This window comes from Pan paniscus, chromosome 8 (assembly GCF_029289425.2).
Source record: "Pan paniscus chromosome 8, NHGRI_mPanPan1-v2.0_pri, whole genome shotgun sequence".
Taxonomy (NCBI): Eukaryota; Metazoa; Chordata; class Mammalia; order Primates; family Hominidae; genus Pan; species Pan paniscus.
Genome location: NC_073257.2, coordinates 39,339,475 through 39,361,658, shown reverse-complemented (window position 1 = coordinate 39,361,658; position 22,184 = coordinate 39,339,475). Strand labels below are relative to the sequence as shown.

Below are 22,184 nucleotides of genomic sequence, written 5' to 3'. Positions count from 1 at the left end.
GTGGAGGTTGTAGTGAGCCAAGATCACACCACTGCTTTGTAGCCTGGGCCACACAGCAAAAGACTCTGTCTCAAAAAAACACAAAAAACAAAAAAACAAAAAAAAGTTCATAGAATGCTAGTACAATCTAATAGATATCTTTTCCTGGGTAAATATTATATTAAAGAACAGAGCACTTCATTTCTAAAAGGTGAAGTGTCAGAAAGAGTGTGTGTGATATCAATCATTAGAGAAATTATGATAAATTGTTCAGAATGATACAGTTTGGCAATCAGATTGGGGAAGGTGCGGGAAAGCTTATTTTGATTCAATTCTTGGGAAGAAAAGATGAAAAGTCAATGCCTGCATACCAAAAGAAGATGGCAAAAATGAAAATACAGCAGAAGTCCTCTATTGTTTGGGGATGTCATTCTTTTCCTCATTAACCTCTTGGGATTTTTGGATACTATTTTAAGATTCTTCACCGAAATATTTTCTAGGAAAATTAGCTCCCAAAAAAGAGCTATGAGGCTTTAACTTGAAGAAAGACAGAACGTACATACTGCTTTACAACTGTTGGCTATCAGGCTGGCGGTCTTCTTGAACGTCTTCTCAAGGTAGTGTGCAAATCTTTCATTCTCATTTTCTTTTGACCCGAGCTGAAGAAATTCACCTATAAAGAAGGAAAGGAGTCATTTGAGAGGCGGCTTTATTGCCTGGCTAAACACCAGGGTTGAATAACAAAGAAGAAAAATCAGAATCAACGTACCACGCACCAAATCTTCAATAACTTGGGTTAAAATAGATATAACAGTTGTATTTCCAATTCGTGCCAGAGCTATAGATGCTGCAGAAAGAATTAAATCTCCAGCAAGAACAGCCTAGAAAAAGACAGGGGGAAAACAGAACGTTCAGAAAAATGCATCAGAGCAGTAGAGCCAATGATGAAACTGACTGGAAGGGAGCTTCGTGGAAGTGGGGGCTCATCTTGGATGCAGGGTTTTTTACCTTCTTCTTCCTCAATAGGAGTCCGTAACAATCAGTTACAGATTTGGAACAGTGTTTGAACTGGACTGGCTCTCAGAGATGACCATGTCACTTCCCAGTTCGTAATAATCAGTTACAGATTTGGGACAGTGTTTGAACTGGACTGGCTCTCAGAGATGACCATGTCACTCTTCCCAGTTTCTAATAATCGGTTACAGATTTGGGACAGTACTTGAACTGTATTGGCTCTCAGAGATGACCATGTCCATCTCCCCAGTTGACACCTGAAGAAATCAATGCCTGGAGAGGGAGAGCAGCTTCACTCACCAGCCCCACCAAAATGCAGCTGCCTTCAGTTTCACTACACTGGATGTTCATTCTTCCCTTGTGCCTTTCCACTTACTGTTCCTTCTGCTCAAAAAGTTCTGCCCCCTTCTTCACTGAGTGGACTTATTTGCATAATTGGTTCAGATGCCACCTCTAAGAAGTTCCCCCCGATCCCTCAGTCTGGTCAGATGCCTCCCTTTTGTGTGAGTACAACACCTGTGCATGCTGCGACCATCACACCTTGCGTACCAGTCAGTGATGCTCTAGTCTCTATGCTCCCAGGGCAGTGGGGAGGGTGGGGTGGAGTGGGAGCTCAGACTAGGAATCATCTCAGCTAGTACTGAGCACACCCCAGAGCATGGCACGATACATGTTATTTTCAATAAAAATTAAACCAAAGAATTTTGGCTCCAAGTGAAATGCTTTTTGTACTATGTGACACTGCCCCTCATTCCTAGACAAAAAAAAAAAAAAGTTTTTCCATTGAACACTAAGCAATCAACATATTTCCAGTCTTCTTTAGACTGTGATGGATGTCTACACTGTATTAGCAACTAGTTATAAACTACTGCATAAATAGTTGAATTATATGCTATAACCAAATACACCCTATATATCACATTAATTTGCATATTTAAAGATATATATTACATTCTTTTTTTTTTTTTTGAGAAAGAGTCTTGCTCTGTTGCCCAGGCTTGAGTACAGTGGCATGACCTCGGCTCACTGCAGACTCTGCCTCCCGGATTCAAGCAATCCCCCCACCTCAGCCTCATGAGTAGCTGGGACTACAGGCGTACACCACCACGCCCAGGTATTTTTGTATTTTTACTAGAGATGGGGTTTCACCATGTTGGCCAGGCTGGTCTCGAACTCCTGGCCTCAAGTGATCTCACTGCCTCGGCCTCCCAAAGTGCTAGGATTACAGGCATGAGCCACCATACCCGGCCGTAAGTGTTACATTCTGTAGTAATTAGTCATAAAGGCTAGAGTTCACAGAATTTTCAACATAACTATTTAGGTACTTATTGTCTTAGTTCTTTAGTATCTAAACAGTGATGTTCATTGTGTTTACCAATTAATCACCACTTTATATAATATACATATTATGTAAGACATCCTGATGTAAGTATATGCCTATAAAGTCATTTTACAAATTATGATATATAGTTACCCACTTACATTCCCCGACCCAGCCCCTACATCATTAGCAGCTCAAGGCTCGGGATCCTTTGGCCTTTACTTCCTTCTTCACCTGGCCGGGGAGATCCTAGAGACCAAAAGGTCCAGCATATGACATGGAAGCCACAGGACTGTGACGGCCAGGGGTGGGAGTTAAAGGAAAGAAGTGCTAGGAAGCCCAGGCCAGGCCTAACAAGGGTTCACCGAGAGGGCACTGTGTGTGGGGGGTTTTGTACCGGTAACATAGCAGTTGTGGGTCAGAGGCAGAAACAGGTAGGAACTGGCAAGTAGCCCTGTGCTAAGCAGATGGCTGTCAGAACTGAAAGAGGCAGGTGAAGGCGGCACATGTGTCCTTGGCCTGCCCTCAGAAAGAGGCCCCCAGTGGCAGAGGCAGACAAACAGGGGCTAGCCAAGGCGGAGACCATCATTTGTTCTCTTGATCCTCTTCCCCAGCCCAAGGCTCCACATAAGGCTTTAGGACTGGCTGTGCCTGAAAACAGACACAGCTGACCGCAGGGATGGGTCATAGAGTTACCCACGTCCTCTCCAAATCTAAACGCCATCTGCTTTTTGGCCAACATTCTGATGTACAGAATTTAGTCAACAGGATGTAAAACCTTTTAATCTAAAATTTGAAATAAAAGGCATATAAATGAAATTGCAAGACTCGATTTCAAAACAGTCATTTATGTTCAAATAAAACCAGCATGTGAAGATAACAATAAACATATATATATGTATGTGTGTGTGTGTGTGTATATATACATATATCTCTTCTTTTAATAAGGAGAATTAAATAGGAATGAACCAGGAATACTATAAATCTATGAGAGAAAAGGAGGTGAGGGTGGGGTAGTTGTTTGCACAAACTTTTTTTTTTTTTTTTGAAATGGAGTCTCACTCTGTTGCCCAGGCTGGAGTGCAGTAGTGTGATATTGGCTCACTGCAACCTCCCTCTCCCAGGTTCAAGTGATTCTCCCACCTAAGTCTCCTGAGTAGCTGAGATTACAGGTGTACACTGGTTAATTTTTGTTTTTTCAGTAGTGACAGGGTTTTGCCTTGTTGGCCAGGCTGGTCTCGAACTCCTGACCTCAGGTGATCCACCCACCTCAGCCTCCCAAAGTGCTGGGATTACAGGCATGAGCCACTGCGCCTGGCCTGCACAAACTTTTTGTTTGTAGAGCACGTGTGTGGTGATGGCGATGAATGCCTGTGCATTTTCATTCTCATCTGTTCAACTTTATTCTCATCCTTCAACCCAGGATCTATGCATCCTCAAACCAAGTCCCTGTTTCCCATATTCCCAATGCTAATAATATAGAAATATGCTTTAATATATACATATATGAACCAAACCCAATTACGGAACTTCTATTTCAAAAGATAGAATTTTCATGGCAGAACAGTATCTCTCTGAGGTTTCTTTTTTCTTTTATTAGTTTTATTTGTTTGCTTTGGCATTTATATGCAGCACTCAATTATACAAATGTTTAAAAAATTAAACTGAATCTGGGTAATCTAAGCCCAAAAGTAAAATGTATGATTCCTCATGAAATACATTTTTTGGATACCCATGAAAATCCCTTTCCTTATAACCAAAGGAATTCCATTAGAAATACTAAGTTTATTTTTCCATGGTATTTTTTATTATTTATTTATCAAATATCTGTATTTGGACAAGACATGAATACTTTTTTGAAATTCAGAAGACCACATTACATTTGAGCAAGCATATTTTTAATGAGACAAATCTGAGAAACAAATGCGGTCCGAAAAGCGTGTGATTCAGTAAGAGAGATTTTAAAAAAACCAAAAAACCATACCTTCTTTTCACCCCAGATCTTATTAACTGTGTGTTTTCCTCTTCGAGAACTTGCATCGTCAATAACGTCATCGTGAACCAGACTAGCAGTGTGGATCATTTCTGCAATTAAGGCTATGGTGCGCTGGCTGGCTTGCACATGTCTAATTAACAGAAAGCAATGCTTTTTAACAGACGCCGCCTAGAACCTTCTCAGCAATCAGCTTGTGAAAACTGGACATCGGATCTAGGATAAAGAATGTTATTTCTCTAAGAGAAACGGTATAAAAACTCTGGCTTCACCACACAGCCATTTCTATACATTTACAAATGTATGAGAAACCCTGCCACAACTACATTTTATGAATTCCCCATTGAAGAAGTAGAAATTGTACCATTAGCCAAAAAAACAGTAAACGATCAGAAGTCTGGCTGATCTTATTGGGCTGAAGAATCATCTTTATAACAGTGTTCTTGGTCAGGTGTTTAAGTTTATAAGTTTACAATTAAATTTTGGGGTGGATAGGGAAGATAGGTGAGAAGCATTTTTTAAAAGTATTTTAAAGACTCAACTGTCTCAATGTTCAAGGCTTTTAATACTGTCTTTTTTGTTTTTGAGACAGGGTCTCGCTCTGTCACCCAGGCTGGAGTGCAGTGGTGCAATATTGGCTCACAACCTTCGCCTCCCAGGTTCAAGTGATTCTCCCACTTCAGCCTCCATGAGTAGCTGGGACTACAGGCATACACCACCACACCCAGCTAAATTTTATATTTTTAGTAGAGATGGGGTTTCACCATGTTGGCTAGGCTGGTCTCGAACTCCTGACCTCAAGTGATCCGCCTGCCTTGGCCTCCCAAAGTGTGGATTACAGGCGTAAGCCACCACACCCCGCGTAGTAATGTCTTAAATTAAATGTTTAGTATGACAACCTCAGTAACCAACAGAAGATGTTTGTAAAACTTTCTTCCAACTCACATTTAACCTTCTCATTAGAAATTTAAACTTTTATTTCCCAAGTTTAACACAAACTATAGGATAAGTAGGCTCAAGAAGACAGGACACAGATATAAATTTTACAGTTCAGAGGGAATGTCCCCCATTTCATTTTAATCATTATTACCACCATCATCTATGGGAATTTTTAAAAACTAAATTTCAAGAAAATCAAACTGGGGAAATAACCATTTGGAACCTAAAACATATCCTCATTTAAACACACACTAACCAAATGTTGCACTTATTCCAAATGCTTATTTTCAAATACCATCAGGTTATATCTTAGAGGGGAAAAAAGGGAGAGGGATTCTGAAATATGACTTTTTCTTTAAAAATCAAATCTGAACATCTGCACAAGGTAATGCTCATTCCAATTCCTCAGACCCGGCAGAAAGCAATGAAAAATGAAGTATAACTACATAAAAGGTGCTGGAATTTAACTATCGACACTAAATCAGCATGAGAAAAGCTTTTGATCTTGCTTTACATATAATTTTAAAATATGATGTCACGCTGGCTCCTCTCACCAGCAGCCTTAGAACTAAACCCTAGACCCTTTCAACTGCTCTCAGCCTGGAAATCATGTCTACAGTGCTACTCATTCCTTTTTTTTTTTTTTTTTTTTTTTGAGACGGAATTTCACTCTTATTGCCCAGGCTGGAGTGCAATGGCGTAATCTCGGCTCACTACAACCTCTGCCTCCCGGGTTCAAGCCATTCTCCTGCCTTAGCCTCCCAAGTAGCTTGGATTACATGTGCACACCACCACATCCAGCTAATGTTTGTATTTTTAGTAGAGATGGGGTTTCACCATGTTGACCAGGCTGGTCTTGAATTCCTGACTTCAGGTGATCCACCCACCTTAGCTTCCCAAAGTGCTGGGATTACAGGTGTGAGCCACCATGCCTGGCCTCATTCTTTATTAATATTTCAGTTACAACTTCTTAATATGTTTAGATCACAACAGATTCTTCTAAGGGGGGAGTATTAAAACAAAAGCAGTGGAGGGTAGGGACAAATTAGCATATAAAAACCACTTCTGTAGTCTAGGCACAGTTACAGGTTCCTGCCTGTAATCCCAGCACTCTGGAAGGCTGAGGCGGGCGGATCACTTGAGGTCAGGAGTTCGAGACCAGCCTAGACAACAGGGCGAAACTCCAACTCTACTTAAAATACAAAGATTAGTCGGGCATGGTGGTGTGCATCTGTAATCCCAGCTACTTGAGAGGCTGATGCAGGAGAATCACTTGAGCCGGGAGGTGGAGGTTGCAGTGAGCCGAGATTATGCCACTGCCCTCCAGCCTGGGTGACAGAGACTTCACTTCAAAAAAAACACAAAAAAACCAAAAACCCCAATAAACTTCAGTAAATGAGAAAATAGAGGTTCAGGGTTCAGGTGAGTTTTAAGCCACCTGAATCCCTCAGTGAGATTCAGTTTTTATATTAGAATACTTAAATATTTTTCAGGTAAATTTACTAGGCCCTATCTTCTTTGAGTTGAATGCACAGGAAAAGATATAAACTTTTACAGTTTTTTTAAAATATAAGGCTTTTAGAATATTTTTGCAAGTGAATTTCAGTCTAATAAATTAGACACCTCCTACTAGTTAGCAGTAGATCTTACCTTAAAACAACAGGTAAGGTCTAGCCTTTCTCATGCATTCAGAAGTTGGGCACCACTTCCATTATGATAAATTACATCAGCAGACGGGGCTCCTGCTGAGAAGTTGCAATGAAATTGGCAGCACTCACCAAGATACTAGAGTTGTTTTGGTAATCTGAAGCTATTATTACAACAAAGATTTCTTAAAATATTTTGAAATTTCATAGACTATATATCCATCTAAAAATGTCATTTTGCGCCTGGCGCGGTGGCTCATGCCTGTAATCCCAGCGCTTTGGGACGCCGAGGCGGGAGGATCACCTGAGGTCAGGAGTTCGAGACCAGCCTGGCCAACATGACGAAACCACGTCTCCACTAAAAATACAAAAATTAGCCAGGCATGGTAGTGGGTGCCTGTAATCCCAGCTACTCGGGAGGCTGAGGCAGGAGAATCGCTTGAACCTGGGAGGTGGAGGTTGCAGTGAGCTGAGACTTGCACCACTGCACTCCAGCCTGGGGGGTAGAGCGAGACTCTGTCTCCGAATAAATAAATAAATAGAATAAAAAATGTCATTTTGCATGGCTAAATTGTTGACTGATGAAATTAGGATGAAACTGAAATGTTATTTGGTACTGTAACACAGCTTCTACGTAGAATATACATCGCATTTCAGATGTTCCATAGTTTTACCTGATGTATTTTTTATCCAGTTCAGCTTTAGTGTGTGTCAGCTTACATCTGGGAAATGCTGCCACTGCTTATCCATAACGTGAGGGTGGGACAGATGACCAAAATGCACAGATTACAGAAAGACCTCACACTGTCCTTAAGATGACATCTCCAAAATGCCAAACTGAATCAAGCCTTCAAAAAACTGGGCACCATTTCTATTTCCTACTGTGAAATAGTGGATCACATTTTCCCAGGATCTGGGAGAGGTGACAGGCAAGGTAGCATGGAAAACGAAGCCCTTGGTCTTGAGAGTTGGCTACGTCCTCTGTACTTCACACCTGCAAGAGTATGCTATGATTCAGCATGCCTGTCAGGACTTTTCTTTCCTCCTTCATTAGATTTAAAAAATTATCTTTTTTTTTTTTTGAGATGGAGTCTTGCTCTTTCACCCAGGCTAGAGTGCAGGGGCGCAATCTTGACTCACTGCAACCTTCGCCTCCTTGTTTTAGTGATTCTTCTGCCTGAGCCTCCCAGGTAGCTGAGACTACAGGCATGTGCCACCACGCCCAGATAATTTTTGTATTTTTAGTAGAGATGGGGTTTTGCCATGTTGGCAAGGCTGGTCTCAAACTCATGACCTCACATGATCCACCTGCCTTGGCCTCCCAGAGTGCTGAGATTACGTGAGCCACCGCACCCGGCCAAAAAATTTTTTTTAATAATGAAGAGTTTCAAACATACCTAAAAATAGATAGAATAATATAATGACCCTACCAGTGAATCCTTTACGAGGTTTACATGTGGTTTTACAAAATATATTTTCCCTGTTCATACTAATATAAAATGTGAAGTCTTAAATTGCAAGTAAACCCCCAGTGTGTAGGGAGGGATCTGTATCAAGGGCGCCTCCAATCTAAGGAATGGCAGAGTGCAGGGAGGAAGCCTGTGAGCTCCAACTTCTAGGCCATCCTCCCCAGCCACTGCTCATTCACCTTCTAAACCTAAAGAAACACATAAGGCTCAGAATAAAGTCTCTCTTCAGTGGGAATTTTTTTAACTTGATCCTAACAGTCATAGATTTGTTAGCATTTTAATGTCAAGAGAAAATAATTGGTATCTAAAAGCAGCAACCCCTGAATATTTTCAGATTTAGCTGCGGATATAATGGATGTCTGCAAAGTTGCATCATAAATGATGCAGGGTTCACACTATTGCTTATTTGCTTGCCACTGAAGAAGAAATTACAAGAGCTTCTGAATCTTGGGATATGTGGAGAGAGACCCCTATGATGATACCTGGATCTACAACTTATCCAGGTTGCTCTGTGCAGAGCTTTCTCTATAGGGTCCAGGGTACTATGGACTAACCAGCATTCAGTTCTTTCAAATTGGGGATGGGTAAGGAAAGTGTAGGAGTGCCCAGGCGCGGTGGCTCATGCCTTTAATCTCAGCACTTTGGGAGGGGGAGACAGGCGGATCACTTGAGGTCAGGAGTTTAAGACTAGCCTGGCCAACATGATGAAACCCCATCTCTACTAAAAATACAAACATTAGCTGGGAGTGATGGTGTGTGCCTGTAATCCCAGCTACTTGGGAGGCTGAGGCAGAAGAATCGCTTGAACCTGGGAGGCAGAGGTTGCAATGAGCTGAGATTGTGCCACTGCACTCCAGCCTGGGTGACAGAGCAAGACAAAAAAAAAAAAAAAGTATAGGAGTTGATTCCTTTGCAGACAGAATCAGCCTCATCCTGGCATGGAGGGTGCTGAAGAAGGTGCACACACCACGGTCACAAGCTCTGCAGCCCTCTTGCTCTCACTGAGGTTCTTATGCTTGACCTTGCACTCATGCATGAAATGATGACCATCTGCTCATCAAAATCTCCAGCTTAGTGGGTGTCCCTTACTGTAGAATGTACTTCAAAGATCCGTTTTAACAGTGACTATGGACATATCCACAGAACCATCTCCTAGGTGAAAGACAAAACCATTTCCTTTGGTAGCAACCTTCTTGCCTATCCCATAAACAGCAGCAGCAGTGGCTGGCTCAGTGACACAGAACACACAGAAACCAGGAATGGCTCTACAGTTGTTAGTGGCCTGACCTTTGGAATCACTGGAGCCAGTCAGTGCTAAATGGCTGTTTTGTTACAGTCTTTTCAGGGATAGGCTTTGGTAATTTCCTTAGTTTTTTATAGTGCTATAAAAGTTACCTCCTCTGAATACAGGATTGTTATCACACCTGGACTCTCAACCTGTTATCTACTGTGAAAACTGTGTCTAATAATTTGACCCCCTAAACATCTAGTTCAGCTTTGAAAACTGGACTAATGTAATCCAATGCCATTGGCTATTTGCAAAATTGATATCAACAGATCTCTGTACAGCACAATTTGGGTAGTCTGTTATCCTGATTGCTGGCAATGATATTCACTTCTTAGAACTAAGAGTTTCACACAGGAATGGATGGTGCCAAGATCCAGGTGCCAGTGGTAACAGTGTCTTCAATGAGGCAGCTGAGCAGGCTAGGTAGGTTTGGCTTGTCTGAGAAACATGCAGACACTATAACTGTGCTGCATTCAGTGAGTGAAGCAATTTTATAGAAATCTATCATAAAGCTCTTTTCCTTTTCTTTCTTTTTTTTTTTTTTTTTTTGAGACAGAGTCTCCCCTAGGCTGGAGTGCAGTGGCACAATCTCTGCTCACTGCAGCCTCCACCTCCTGGGTTCAAGCGATTCTCCTGCCCCAGCCTCCTGAGTAGCTGGGATTTATAGGTGTGTGTCACCACGACTGGCTAATTTTGTATTTTTTGTAGAGATGGGGTTTCACCATGTTGGCCAGGCTGGCCTCAAACTCCTGAACTCATGTGATCCACCCACCTTGGCCTCCCAAAGTGCTGGGATTACAGGCGTGAGCCACTGTGCCCAGCCCATAAAGCTCTTTTTTGATCTGGGTTCTTTAATAAAATGAGCTTGGGTTTTGCTGAGCTCTGTTGCAAGTTAGGTTCTGCAGGAGGCAGACTCTGAGATGAAGTTTAAAGGACAAGATGTTTATTCGGGATTATCCCTTGGGATTAATGACACCCGAGGGAGGGGGAGAGGATACAGGACTGGGTAGCAGGAGAAGCTGAGCCGGAATCAACAGCCTGAAACACCCTCTAGGGTGTGCAGGTAGAATGGCCCTTCATCTATCAGTCCCTGGATGTGGGTTGCCTCCCGAAGGGGCACAGCCTAAGGTGAGAGGACTCTTTGTAGCCAAGGCAATCCTTGAAGAGGCTAAGAAATGAAGGCCAACAGGTACCAACCATACCTGGTACAGCAGCTGGGGCAGAGTCGTGCACTGACGGGGGATCTGGGGGCAAGTCTCAGGATCCACCACAACTCTGTGTTCTGGACATGTCAAGTCTGAGTCTTCTGTTGTGTGGATTCCTACTTTCTCTACCCAGACACCATGGTTAGCAAGATTCAGAGAGAAAACAAACACGGGGTCCTGAGCTTTTCAGGGCCCTACTTCCCTTTGAGAATAAACTGTAAGCCATAGAAATCCTTCCCCAGAAAAATCCAAATACGCACAAAATTTTGCATACAATGTCAGGTTGTTTACAGACACCCCACAACTCCCGTGAGCCTCAAGTTAAGAACTCCCCGTAATCCAGCAGGGAACATTTAATGGACAACTGAAAAGCTTAATAAAGGAAAATATAAAAATCAGTAAGTAGTAGTTTCTCCCTCGTGCTCTGTTTCTTAAGATATACCTTCTATCGTTTATTAAAATCCCCTCCAAAGTTTTGTTTTAAAAATCCCCCATTTTTTTTGTTTTGTTTGGTTTTTTTGAGACGGAGTCTCGCTCTGTTGCCAGGATGGAATGCAATGGCGTGATCTCGGCTCACTGCAACCTCTGCCTCCCAGGTTCAAGCGATTCTCTTGTCTCAGCCTCCGGAATAGCTGGGACGACAGGTGCGTGCCACCACGCCCAGCTAATTTTTTGTATTTTTAGTAGAGACAGGGTTTCATCGTGTTAGCCAGGATGGTCTTGATCTCCTGACCTCGTGACCCGCCTGCCTCAGCTTCCCAAAGTGCTGGGATTACAGGTGTGAGCCACTGCACCCGGCAAAAATCCCCAATTTAATACATACCTCAGAAGCAAAAAAAAAAAAACAACACAGTATCTGATAAGCCTCCTAAGAGCCATTAAACTTTGATTGTCAAAGGTTTAAAACAGTATCCCTCCATTATGACATCACCAACAAGCAAGCCTGTCAGGTTCACTGTCAAGTTCACTGATCTGGGGCCACTGAGGCTGGAGGGGATCTCTTGGCACTGAACATGGATGGTGCTGCTCCTGAATCTTTAGCTGCCGTTTCCCCCTACTGTCCTAAGCCTTTCTCAGCAAAAGCAAAATCACAAATGGCCCAGCTCTCCAGAAGCCTCATCCCTTCTTCTTAAGTGGCATGGAAATAATACCTACATATTTAGTCCTTTAAGTGCCCGATCCAGAAGAGTCCGCAGAAAGCAAGTATTGTCAGGAAGTTGGGGCTTAGAGAGCAGAATTGCTAGTGTACTGTACCACCCAAACCCACGCCACAACCGTGACTTGTCCCCATGCCGGATGCTGTCTCTGCACTGTGACTTTCCTAAGCCCTGCTCCAATCACTTATAGGGAGAATAAGGCTGCAGCTCTGACATTCCCTGGAGAGGGCAGTAGTGAACTTACTATTTAAACTAGCAATGGCTTTTGTTATATTCTCCCATGTTTTCTGCAACTAACAATTTATACAGTTTCCATAAGGCAGACTGAAAAAACTTCAAATTGGCTGGGCGCGGTGGCTCACACCTGTAATCCCAGCACTTTAGGAGGCCAAGGCCAGTGAATCACCTGAGGCCAGGTGTTTGAGACCAGCCTGGCCAACATGGCGAAACCCTATCTCTACTAAAAACACAAAATTAGCTGGGCGTGGTAGCGTGCATCTGTAATCCCAGCTACTTGGGAGGCTGAGGCAGGAGAATTGCTTGAACCCAGGAGGTGGAAGTTGCAGTGAGCTGGGATTGTGCCATTGCACTCCAGCCTGGGCGACAGAGCGAGACTCCATCTCAAAAAAAAAAAAAAGAAAAAGAAAAAGAAAAACTTCCAATTATGGGGACAGTGGGTGATAGTACTTAAAGCAGTAAAAAAAAAAATTTCCTTCCCATGTTTATTTCTGAGAGCAATGAACTGTATTACATATTAAGAGAGAAATTAAAAATATAAACACATTCTCTAGACCAGTGATTCTCAACCAGGGGCGATTCTGCGCTGCGTGGGACCATGGGACACTTGGCAGTATCTGGAGGCATTTTTGATTGTTACCAACTCGGGGGCATCTAGTGGCTAGAGCCAGCGATGCTGCTAAACATCCTGTAATGCACATGGCAGCCCCCAGTGACCCCCAACAAAGAACAATGTGGCCCAAAATTTCAACAGTCCCGAGGCTGCGGAACTCTGCTCTGGACTGCAGGAGATGTTATTTCAAGTTTGGCTCAGAGGGAGCGTTTTTGCTGCTCTGCCTTCCGGTAAAGTGAAAGTGGTCCTGACGATGGTTAAAGGTCAATGCCAGAGATTTCACTGCTTGCTACAAATATACTGTGAGCTCTTTGAAAAGCCCAGCTAAAGTGGCAGCCAGACCTGGGCATGGCATGATGTGCTGGACAAGGCAGGGCCAGCAGCAGGGCAGAGAAAGCTGTGGGCAGAGGAGAGGAGCCACTAAGAAGCAATATCTGACACTCATTCTTACAGCGTCATTAAATTCAGTGCTGACAAATCTTAGGCATTCCTTAAACATCTACTGAGAAGGGGAAATATAATACAAATGTTCAACACTAGGGAGATGTATTAGTACATTATGGTCTACTGGAATTTCCATCAATAGATTATATTCTGTAATTGTGAAGACATTTCATTAATTTATTTTAAAAACTTTTTTTTTGAGACTGAGTCCATGCAACAGATAACTCAGACTTGACACGTCCAGAAAACAGAGTTGTGGTGGATTCTGAGACATGCCCCCAGATCCCCCGTCAGTGCACGACTCTGCCCCAGCTGCTGTACCAGGTATGGTTGGTACCTGTTGGCCTTCATTCCTTAGCCTCTTCAAGGATTGCCTTGGCTACAAAGAGTCCTCTCACCTTAGGCTGTGCCCCTTTGGGAGGCAACCCACATCCAGGGACTGATAGATGAAGGGCCATTCTACCTGCACACCCTAGAGGGTGTTTCAGGCTGTTGATTGCAGCTCAGCTTCTCCTGCTACCCAGTCCTGTATCCTCTCCCCGTCCCTTAGGTGTCAGTAATCCCAAGGGATAATCCCGAATAAACATCCTGTCCTTTAAACTTCATCTCAGAGTCTGCCTCCTGGAGAACCTAACTTGCAACAGAGCTCAGTAAAACCCAAGCTCATTTTATTAAAGAACCCAGATCAAAAAAGAGCTTTATGAGCTGGGCACAGTGGCTCACGCCTGTAATCCCAGCACTTTGGGAGGCCAAGGTGGGTGGATCACATGAGTTCAGGAGTTTGAGACCAGCCTGGCCAACATGGTGAAACCCCATCTCTACTAAAAATACAAAAAAAAAAAAAATTAGCCAGGCATGGTGGCTCATACCTTGAGACCACATCCTGGCTAACACGATGAAACCCCGTCTCTACTAAAAATACAAAAAATTAGCAGGGCACAGCGGCAGGCGCCTGTAGTCCCAGCTACTTGGGAGTCTGAGGCAGGAGAATGGTGTGAACCCAGGAGGCAGAGCTTCCAGTGAGCTGAGATCACACCACTGCACTCCAGCCTGGGCAACAGAGCAAGACTCCGTCTCAAAAAAAAAAAAGATGCCAGACTAGATTCCTGAGTGACTTTAGTGACTTAAAGTCAGAATCTAAACATCACAAAGTGAATTTTTAGGTACATGCTACTTTTTTTTTTTTTAAGACAAGAGTCTCGCTCTGTCGCCCAGGCTGGAGTGCAATGGCGTGATCTCAGCTCACTGCAACCTCCGCCTCCCAGATTCAAACAATTCTCCTGCCTCAGTCTCCCAAGTAGCTGGGATTACAGGCACCTGCCACCACGCCCGGCTAATTTTTTTTGTATTTTTAGTAGAGACGGGGTCTCACCATGTTGGCCAGGCTGGTCTCAAACTCCTGATCTCACGATCCACCCGCCTCAGGCTCCCAGAATGCTGGGATTATAGGCATGAGCCACCATGCCCAGCCGGTATATGCTAATTCTTAAATGGGAAATGAAACAGTAAGTAACCTTGGGAAGAAAGACTTCCCAAATATAAAAACAAGAAAGGAATGAAAAAAAGAGCTCACCGGGAGTTGTTATGATGAATATTGCATGCTCGGGCCATTAGCGCCACAATAATTGGTCGAAAGGCTTTCCCTTTCCCATCAAAGTAGTACTCAGACATTTCCTTAAGTTCTGATGTTGATATAAGCAGTTCCTGAAATAAAGTTTCTCTGTGTCACAATGGCATCAAAAAACTGCACAGAAAGCCAACAGGATTTCTTTTTTTTTTTTGAGATGGAGTTTCGCTCTTGTTGCCCAGACTGGAGTGCAATGGCACGATCTCAGCTCATTGCAACCTCTGCCTCCCGGGTTCATGCAATTCTCCTGCCTCAGCCCCCCAAGTAGCTGGGATTACAAGCACCCGCCACAATGCCTGGCTAATTTTTTGTATTTTTAGTAGAGACGGGATTTCACCATGTTGGCCAGGCTGGTCTTAAACTCCTGACATCAGGTGATCCACCTGCCTCAGCCTCCCAAAGTGTTGGGATTACAGGCGTGAGCCACCGCGCCTGGCCAGGATTTCTTCTACAAAACTTTGGTTTAATTTAAGTGTATTCATTTCAATTGAGAAATTCAACACTCCGTGGGCAAGGCTCCCACGCTGCAGGGCCATCCACCTGGCTGTCCTGCAGGCTAGAACATAAACAATGCGTGGATCAGCCCCAAGTGGCCTGAATGCTAGAACAGGTACTGCCACCTGCCCCGCTGACAGAATCAGACACCAGATGACTCCAAGAGACAGCAGGAGGGGGAAGAAAGCACTAGGTGGCTAAGGGACTCTGGGCTCATTGACAGCCGGACAGCGAAAGGAACAGGGGCTGGTTCGCAGCTTGAAAGATGGGGGCGGGAAGAGAAAGATGGGGAAGGTGGAAGCCAGAGGCCATCGGGAGCCTGTGAAGCAGGTCAGGCGGGTGGGGTGTCATGGGTAGGGTGGCAAAGTTGTTTTTTTAAATTTTTTATTTTAATTTTTTTAGAGACAAGGTCTTGCTCTGTCACCCAGGCCTCAGGGCAGTGGCACGATCATAACTCACTGCAGCCTCAAACTCCCAGGGGCAAAGCTGTTTATGAGGGGCAGGAAGATAGTAAGGCCACAGCCAAGGAGAAGAAACAGGGCTCAGTCCATCTGGCTTGGCCTTTATTTGGCAAAAGACATTTTGAGGGTTCATAGAGGTCCATGTAAGCGCATAAAGCCCATATAAGGCATGGGCTGCCGGATTACAAGGAGCCTACAACTGAACTGGGGAGAGAAACATTTTGCAAATATGAAACAATCAATGATGAATACAGTGGTAGCGTGAACAATGCTGTACATTAAATACATTGAAAGTTCAGGGAAGGAAGAGATCAGTGCAGGCTAGAAAAACCGAGTATTTCATGGAGGAGATGGGCTTTGATGTGGGACTAGAAGCCTAAACAGGGTTCTGATTCACAAAGAGGACAAGAGCCTTCCAGCTGACTGGTGTGTGTCGCTTGTATCTGCCACTCCAGGACTAAGTCAGAGTTTATCCCCTGGACGCAGTGGGAGTCAATGAACCTCAGCCCGGCACAAGTGAACACAACAAAGTGGGCCCATCGTTAATTCAGTAAATTACCGACTTAGTGCCAGGCACTGTAACAGACACAGAGGTCACAAAGGTAAGTAAGACAAGCCTTGCCAACTAGGAGCTCAGGGTCTAGATGGGGAGAAGTAAAACGATCATTGCCGTTGACACAACACAGTGTGATGGGTGTGGTGCTGTCACCCAGGTAAGCTGTCACCTCGGAAGCTGAGACAGGGAGGAGAAGAGCACGAATGAAAGGACCAGGGGCATGGAATTGCCTGGCCTGGGACAGTGGGGACTGACAAGAGGCAGACTAGAAGGACATAGAGGGGAAGGAGAGGGACAAGTCTTGGGTTCTTCCCAGGTTCCCCAAGGAACAGGAAAACAGCAGAACAAACAACTCGTGGGGGAAAAGTAGAGTCTCAGCTGAGTTAAGCCTGAGACCATCATGGCCGCCCCATGGCGTTCCCGGTGAGTAGTTAGCTACCTAGGTGTGGGAGATGTGATTCAACCTGGAGTAGTGATATTATTTGAGAGACGTAAGTATGGACACAGGTATATAAGGAAGAGAGAGAGGAGGGGGCCCACGGAACCCCAGGGAATGGCAAAATTAAAGGAAGTGAGCTGGAGGTGATGAACCGAAGAAAAGCCTCAGGATAAGGAGGGGGAACAAAGTGCAGAGTGAAGGGAACCATGTTTCAAGGAGGGGTTACAGTCAATAGTGCCCAATGGTCAGAAAACCAGGAAGTGTCCGTTACAGTAGATAGCTAGTCAGGCATGAGCAGGGCAGGAGAGGGCTCCCCCACCCACAACAGGAAGGCGACCATCACGTGATGGTCAGGCAGTTGTTAACTGTGTCGCTAAAATACTAATTGGTCACAGCTGGTGCCAAGGGACGGCAGTCTCTCAATAGATACAAAAACCTGAAACTGGTGATCAGCTTCCCAATAAGATCTCAGGAGTTGGGTGAGTCGGCTCAACCATGCACACTAAGAGGCAAAATGGCAGAGCTTAATTGGTGTATGTCCTTCTAGGAACACTGGGACTGGTATGGGAAGAATGCCTCACGTGAGCATGCGCAAAACTCCGGTAAACACACTGAGCATGCTCCCCTCCCCAACACTGGCGGGCCACTGCGCATGCAGGCAGCCCACCCCAAGGGAAGAATCCGGGGAGACGGGATGCAAGTCCCTGGAAGTATGCCAACATGTAAAACCCAAATTCCAAGGTCAAACCACACACTTTCTCTCAGGTCACCAGCTTGGCCCTCTTACAAGTGTACTTTACTTCCTTCCCTTCCTACTCTACACTTAATAATAAACTTTCTCTCCTGCTCTAAAACTTGCCTCCGTCTCTCCTTCTCCCTTAGGCCCCTCAGTCGAATTCTTTCTTCTGAGGAGGCAAGAATTGAGGTTGCTGCAGACCTGTACAAATTTGCTGCTGGTAACACATCCATTGGATTTAGCACAGGGAAGCTATCAGTGACCCAAGCAAAACCAGCTTCAGAGGAGAGGCTGGAAAGGGGGCCCCAGTGCAATAGTGGAGGGAACATGAAGGCACTGGAGGAAGGCAGAGGGCAGGGGATACTGTGAGGGAAGGGAGGGAGTGAAGCACTGGGTCAGTGGATGGGCCTTTTAAAAATGCAGGTGAAGAAACTGAACACCCAATGGATATGGAAGACCATGCCAATGAAAGTTTGCAGACAGAGGGAGAGGCCATGTCTGGGGGAGTTCCTAAGAAACTAGGGAGGTTGGCTAAGGGACTGCCCCTAGAGAGGGAAGGGACATGACTTCCACGGGTGGGAGGAGAGCAGGCAATCGCCAGAGAAGGCGCAGGCAAGCTGGCCAATTGCGACAGAGCAGGAGCTGAAGGAGTTCTTCCTCCACAGCCCCTACTGTCTGTGAAACAGGAAGTGGTGTCCTCCCAAAGTGCTAGGATTATAGGTGTGATCCACCGTGCCCAGCCAATTTTTTTCTAAAGACAGAAAAAATGTCTTGATCTCTCACTCAGGCTGGAGTGCAATGGCGGGATCATGGCTCACTGCAGCCTCAAACTCCTGGGCTTAAGCAGTCCTCTTGCTTTGGCCTCCTAAATTGGTGGGATTACAGGCACGAGCCACGGTGCCCAACCACGTGAGGTTGGGAACTACTGAAAGTTTTCAGGAAAAAGAGTTGAATGAAGAAAGCCATATTTGGGGCAGACTGGCAATGGCATTCAGAATTAGATAAGGAAGAGACAGCTGGAGTCACTGGGAGGTGGTGGGTTTTAAGAGGAAAGGTGGGATAACTCATTGGACAAGCATGAGCTACCTGGACCATTTTTTTTCTTCAGGTTCCCAACCCTGCCATAACCTCTTTCTGGACATAAATACATATTGCATTCTTCATATTGCCAGGCACTGGGTCATATGTATTCTTGCTCAAGAAACATTTGAAACTTGACCATACGTGAATCAAGATTGCAAACTGCATTGTACAGATCTGAAAACCTGCACTGTTTTTTTGTAATCCCAGCACTTTGGGAGGCCAAGGCGGGTAGGTCACCTGAGGTCAGGAGTTCAAGACCAGCCTGGCCAACGTAGCAAAACCCCGTCTTCACTAAAAATACAAAAATTACCCAGGCATGATGGCGCACGCCTATAATCTCAGCTACTCAGGAGGCTGAGGCAGGAGAATTGCATGAACCCGAGAGGCAAGGGTTGCAGTGAGCTTAGATTGCACCGTTGCACTCAAGCCTGGGCAACAGAGTGAGACTCCAGCTCAAAAAATAATAATTATTATAAGAATAAAAAATAAAATAAAATTTTAGTAAGTTTTGGTAAGCTAAAACATTACATCACAGCAGAATAAAAAACTCACCTTTCTAATGTCCTCATACAGACCTTTCAAGTCTCTCCAACCGAGTTTGAAAGGATCGGTGTATTTTTCACCACTGTGTGTTTTACTGTCTGGGGTTGTGTGATGAAACCTGGGACATGCAAAAATGCACATGACTTCATTTTCAAGTAAGTTTTATATACATATATATTTAGTAGACTCAGATACGGAAAATTCAGCCCAAATATTTGCTAGAAATTAATCATGAATCTGAAAAGGTCATTATAATTTGGAAAAACATACAGAATTCTATTCTTGCTAAATGACAGATCAATAGATCACTTTTATAAATAGGGCCTTGAGAACCCACAAAATCAAAGAAAAACTAAACTATGTTCATTGTGTTCTGGGTTGAGCTCAAACTTTATTATATTCCTGTTTTTTGAATAGGCAGAGATCTACAATTTAGAATAGAAATTTACAGGCAATATAATTAATAATTTTAGGCCGGGTGCTTATGTCTGCAATCCCAGCACTTTGGGAACCTGAGGGTGGGAGGATCGCTTGAGGCCAGCAGTTCAAGACCAGCCTGGGCAACACAGTGAGCTCCCCATCGCTACAAAAAAAAATTTTTAAACAACAATAAATTTAAAAATGGATAATTTTAGTAGTTGCAGTATGGACTGTAAACTTACCGTGATATACGACATACATTTGGACAGGCAGATGTTAAATGCTTCACAAGATTAATATAGGGTATCTATAAAATAAAAATGTCAAGAAACTTGTAAGAATGTTCCTGAAAAACTGTAACATTGGATGATAAAACCCCCATAATTATAATCTTTATCTTCTAATCACCCATTTACAGGTAGATTGCAAACTTTAGAGGAAGAATAATTTTAAAGTTTCCTTTTGTTATTACAAAATACTTGTCATTGCAGAAAACATAAATAAGAAAAAAGGAGAAAATAAAAACCATCTTCAGTCCACCCCTTCCCCCAAAGAAAGCCATTTCCATATTCATATCTATCTTTCCAGACCTGAAAATTAGTTTTAAAACAATTTCCTTCCATTTAACTAAGATTGGTCAGAGGAAAAAAGATTTCAATAGCAAAGAAGGAATTTATATTTATACAAACACTGTCTATTTTAAGTTCGTGTTCCTCAACATACTTTGGAAATGGGAGAACAGAGTTTGAAAGCACATAAACCAGGGTGTTAAAAGTAGTTATTCTGGAATGAATCGGACTGTGGGGGTGTTTTGTTTTATTCCTTCTTTTGGTAGATATTTTCTGATTCTTCTCTAATGAACATGTATTGCTCTAGCCATATTTTTTTTTTTTTTTTTTTTTTTTTTTTGTGAGACGGAGTCTCGTTCTGTCGTCCAGGCTGGAGTGCAGTGGCGCTATCTCGGCTCACTGCAGGCTCCGCCCCCCGGGGTTCACGCCATTCTCCTGTCTCAGCCTCCTGAGTAGCTGGGACTACAGGTGCCCACCACCTCGCCTGGCTAATTTTTTGTATTTTTAGTAGAGATGGGGTTTCACCGTGTTAGCCAGGATGGTCTCGATCTCCTGACCTCATGATCCGCCCACCTTGGCCTCCCAAAGTGCTGGGATTACAGGCGTGAGCCACCGCGGCCCGGTGCCATATTAAAATGACAATGAAAGTTGACTTTGCCAGACACCAGTCAAAGTAGTTGGCCTGAGTTTCATTCTTTCCCCCACAGCATTACATATTCATTAAACTAGTAAGAACTTTCATGATATCCCAGGCAATTACAGTGCAACAAGAAAACAAAGTGACAATCCTCCTTCATGCTTTATATGACAACCATTATATGACAACCTATGTCTTTCAGTCTACATGGGTAATTAATTCATATGAGTTCAGTATTTTATTATAATACTTATAAATAAGGGCATCTTAATGGAAGAGTAAAACTTCTTCAGTAAGAGACTTAATAATTATTATCAGGTCTCTAGTAATAGTTACTATTATTAGAAATCCTGAGCAAAAGTGATCCTCCTGCCACAGCCTCCCCAAGTGCTGGAATTACAGACGTGAGTCACTACGCTTGACCAAATAACTATGATTAGTTATAATAACTAACTGAACTATTCTAACTGAATAACTTTTTAGTTATTCAGTTAGAGACCCCTAATCTGGGTTGAAGGATTAAAATTGCATAGCTAATTAATACAGGGGACGCTTTTTACCACCAAGTGGCCTAACAATTATTAGTAGCATGGACTTTGGAAGACAGATCTCGGTTCAAATCTCAACATTTGTGTTACCTTGTGATGTCTTTCTGATAATACCTACTCATGGAGAGAGGTGGAGATTAATTTAGAGAGCAGATGTAAAGCTCTTAGCTCAGAGCCTGGTACACAATATACATTTAATACAGTATCTATTCAATCAAGCTACTATTTTCTGCTTTAAAAGTACTTTAGAGCAGTTTTTCAAAGGGAGGTGAGAGGTGCTCAGAAAAGCAGTGAAGAATGAAAAGAGAGGGGCAATAGTCATTTTCTAATTCCGATTTTGTTTCTTACCTTTCCCTCACACACTCTCTGAAAGTCAACCTTGCCTCTCATGAATTTACTTTTATTTTATTTTTCCAGGCTGGAGTGCAGTGGTGCAATCATAGCTCACTGCAGCCTCAATCTCCTGGGCTCAAGCTATCTTCCCACCTCAGCCTACTGAGTAGCTGGGACTACAGGAACATGCCACAATGCGTAGCTGATTTTTAGAAACGAGGTGTATTAGTACGTTTTCACATTGCTATAAAGAAATACCCAAGACTGGGTAATTTATAAAAGAAAGAGGTGTAACTGACTCACAGTTCCAAACGGCTAGGGAGGCCTCAAGAAACTTACAATCATGGCAGAAGGAAAAGGGAAAGCAAGGCACCTTCTTCACTAGGCAGCAGGAAGGAGAATGAACACAGAAGGAACTACCAATCACTTATA

The 22,184-nt window shown here is 43.6% G+C and overlaps 1 protein-coding gene across 4 annotated transcripts in view; it reads right to left on the bottom strand.

The window, feature by feature from the left end:
* Window positions 1-22,184, bottom strand: part of PDSS1 (decaprenyl diphosphate synthase subunit 1) — a 51,577-nt gene that overhangs the window by 22,070 nt on the left and 7,323 nt on the right. For 3 of the 4 annotated variants that reach the window (XM_003821409.4, XM_063607636.1, XM_034930147.3), the window contains exons 3-8: window positions 19,908-19,972; window positions 19,255-19,363; window positions 14,879-15,009; window positions 4,299-4,440; window positions 749-860; window positions 543-652 (exon numbers count right to left, since the gene is read on the bottom strand). In XM_003821409.4, coding sequence (XP_003821457.3) covers window positions 543-652; window positions 749-860; window positions 4,299-4,440; window positions 14,879-15,009; window positions 19,255-19,363; window positions 19,908-19,972 — 669 coding nt within the window. Of the gene's footprint in view, window positions 1-538; window positions 653-748; window positions 861-4,298; window positions 4,441-14,878; window positions 15,010-19,254; window positions 19,364-19,907; window positions 19,973-22,184 lie in introns of all 4 variants that reach the window. The other variant, XM_034930146.3, reaches the window with a different exon arrangement.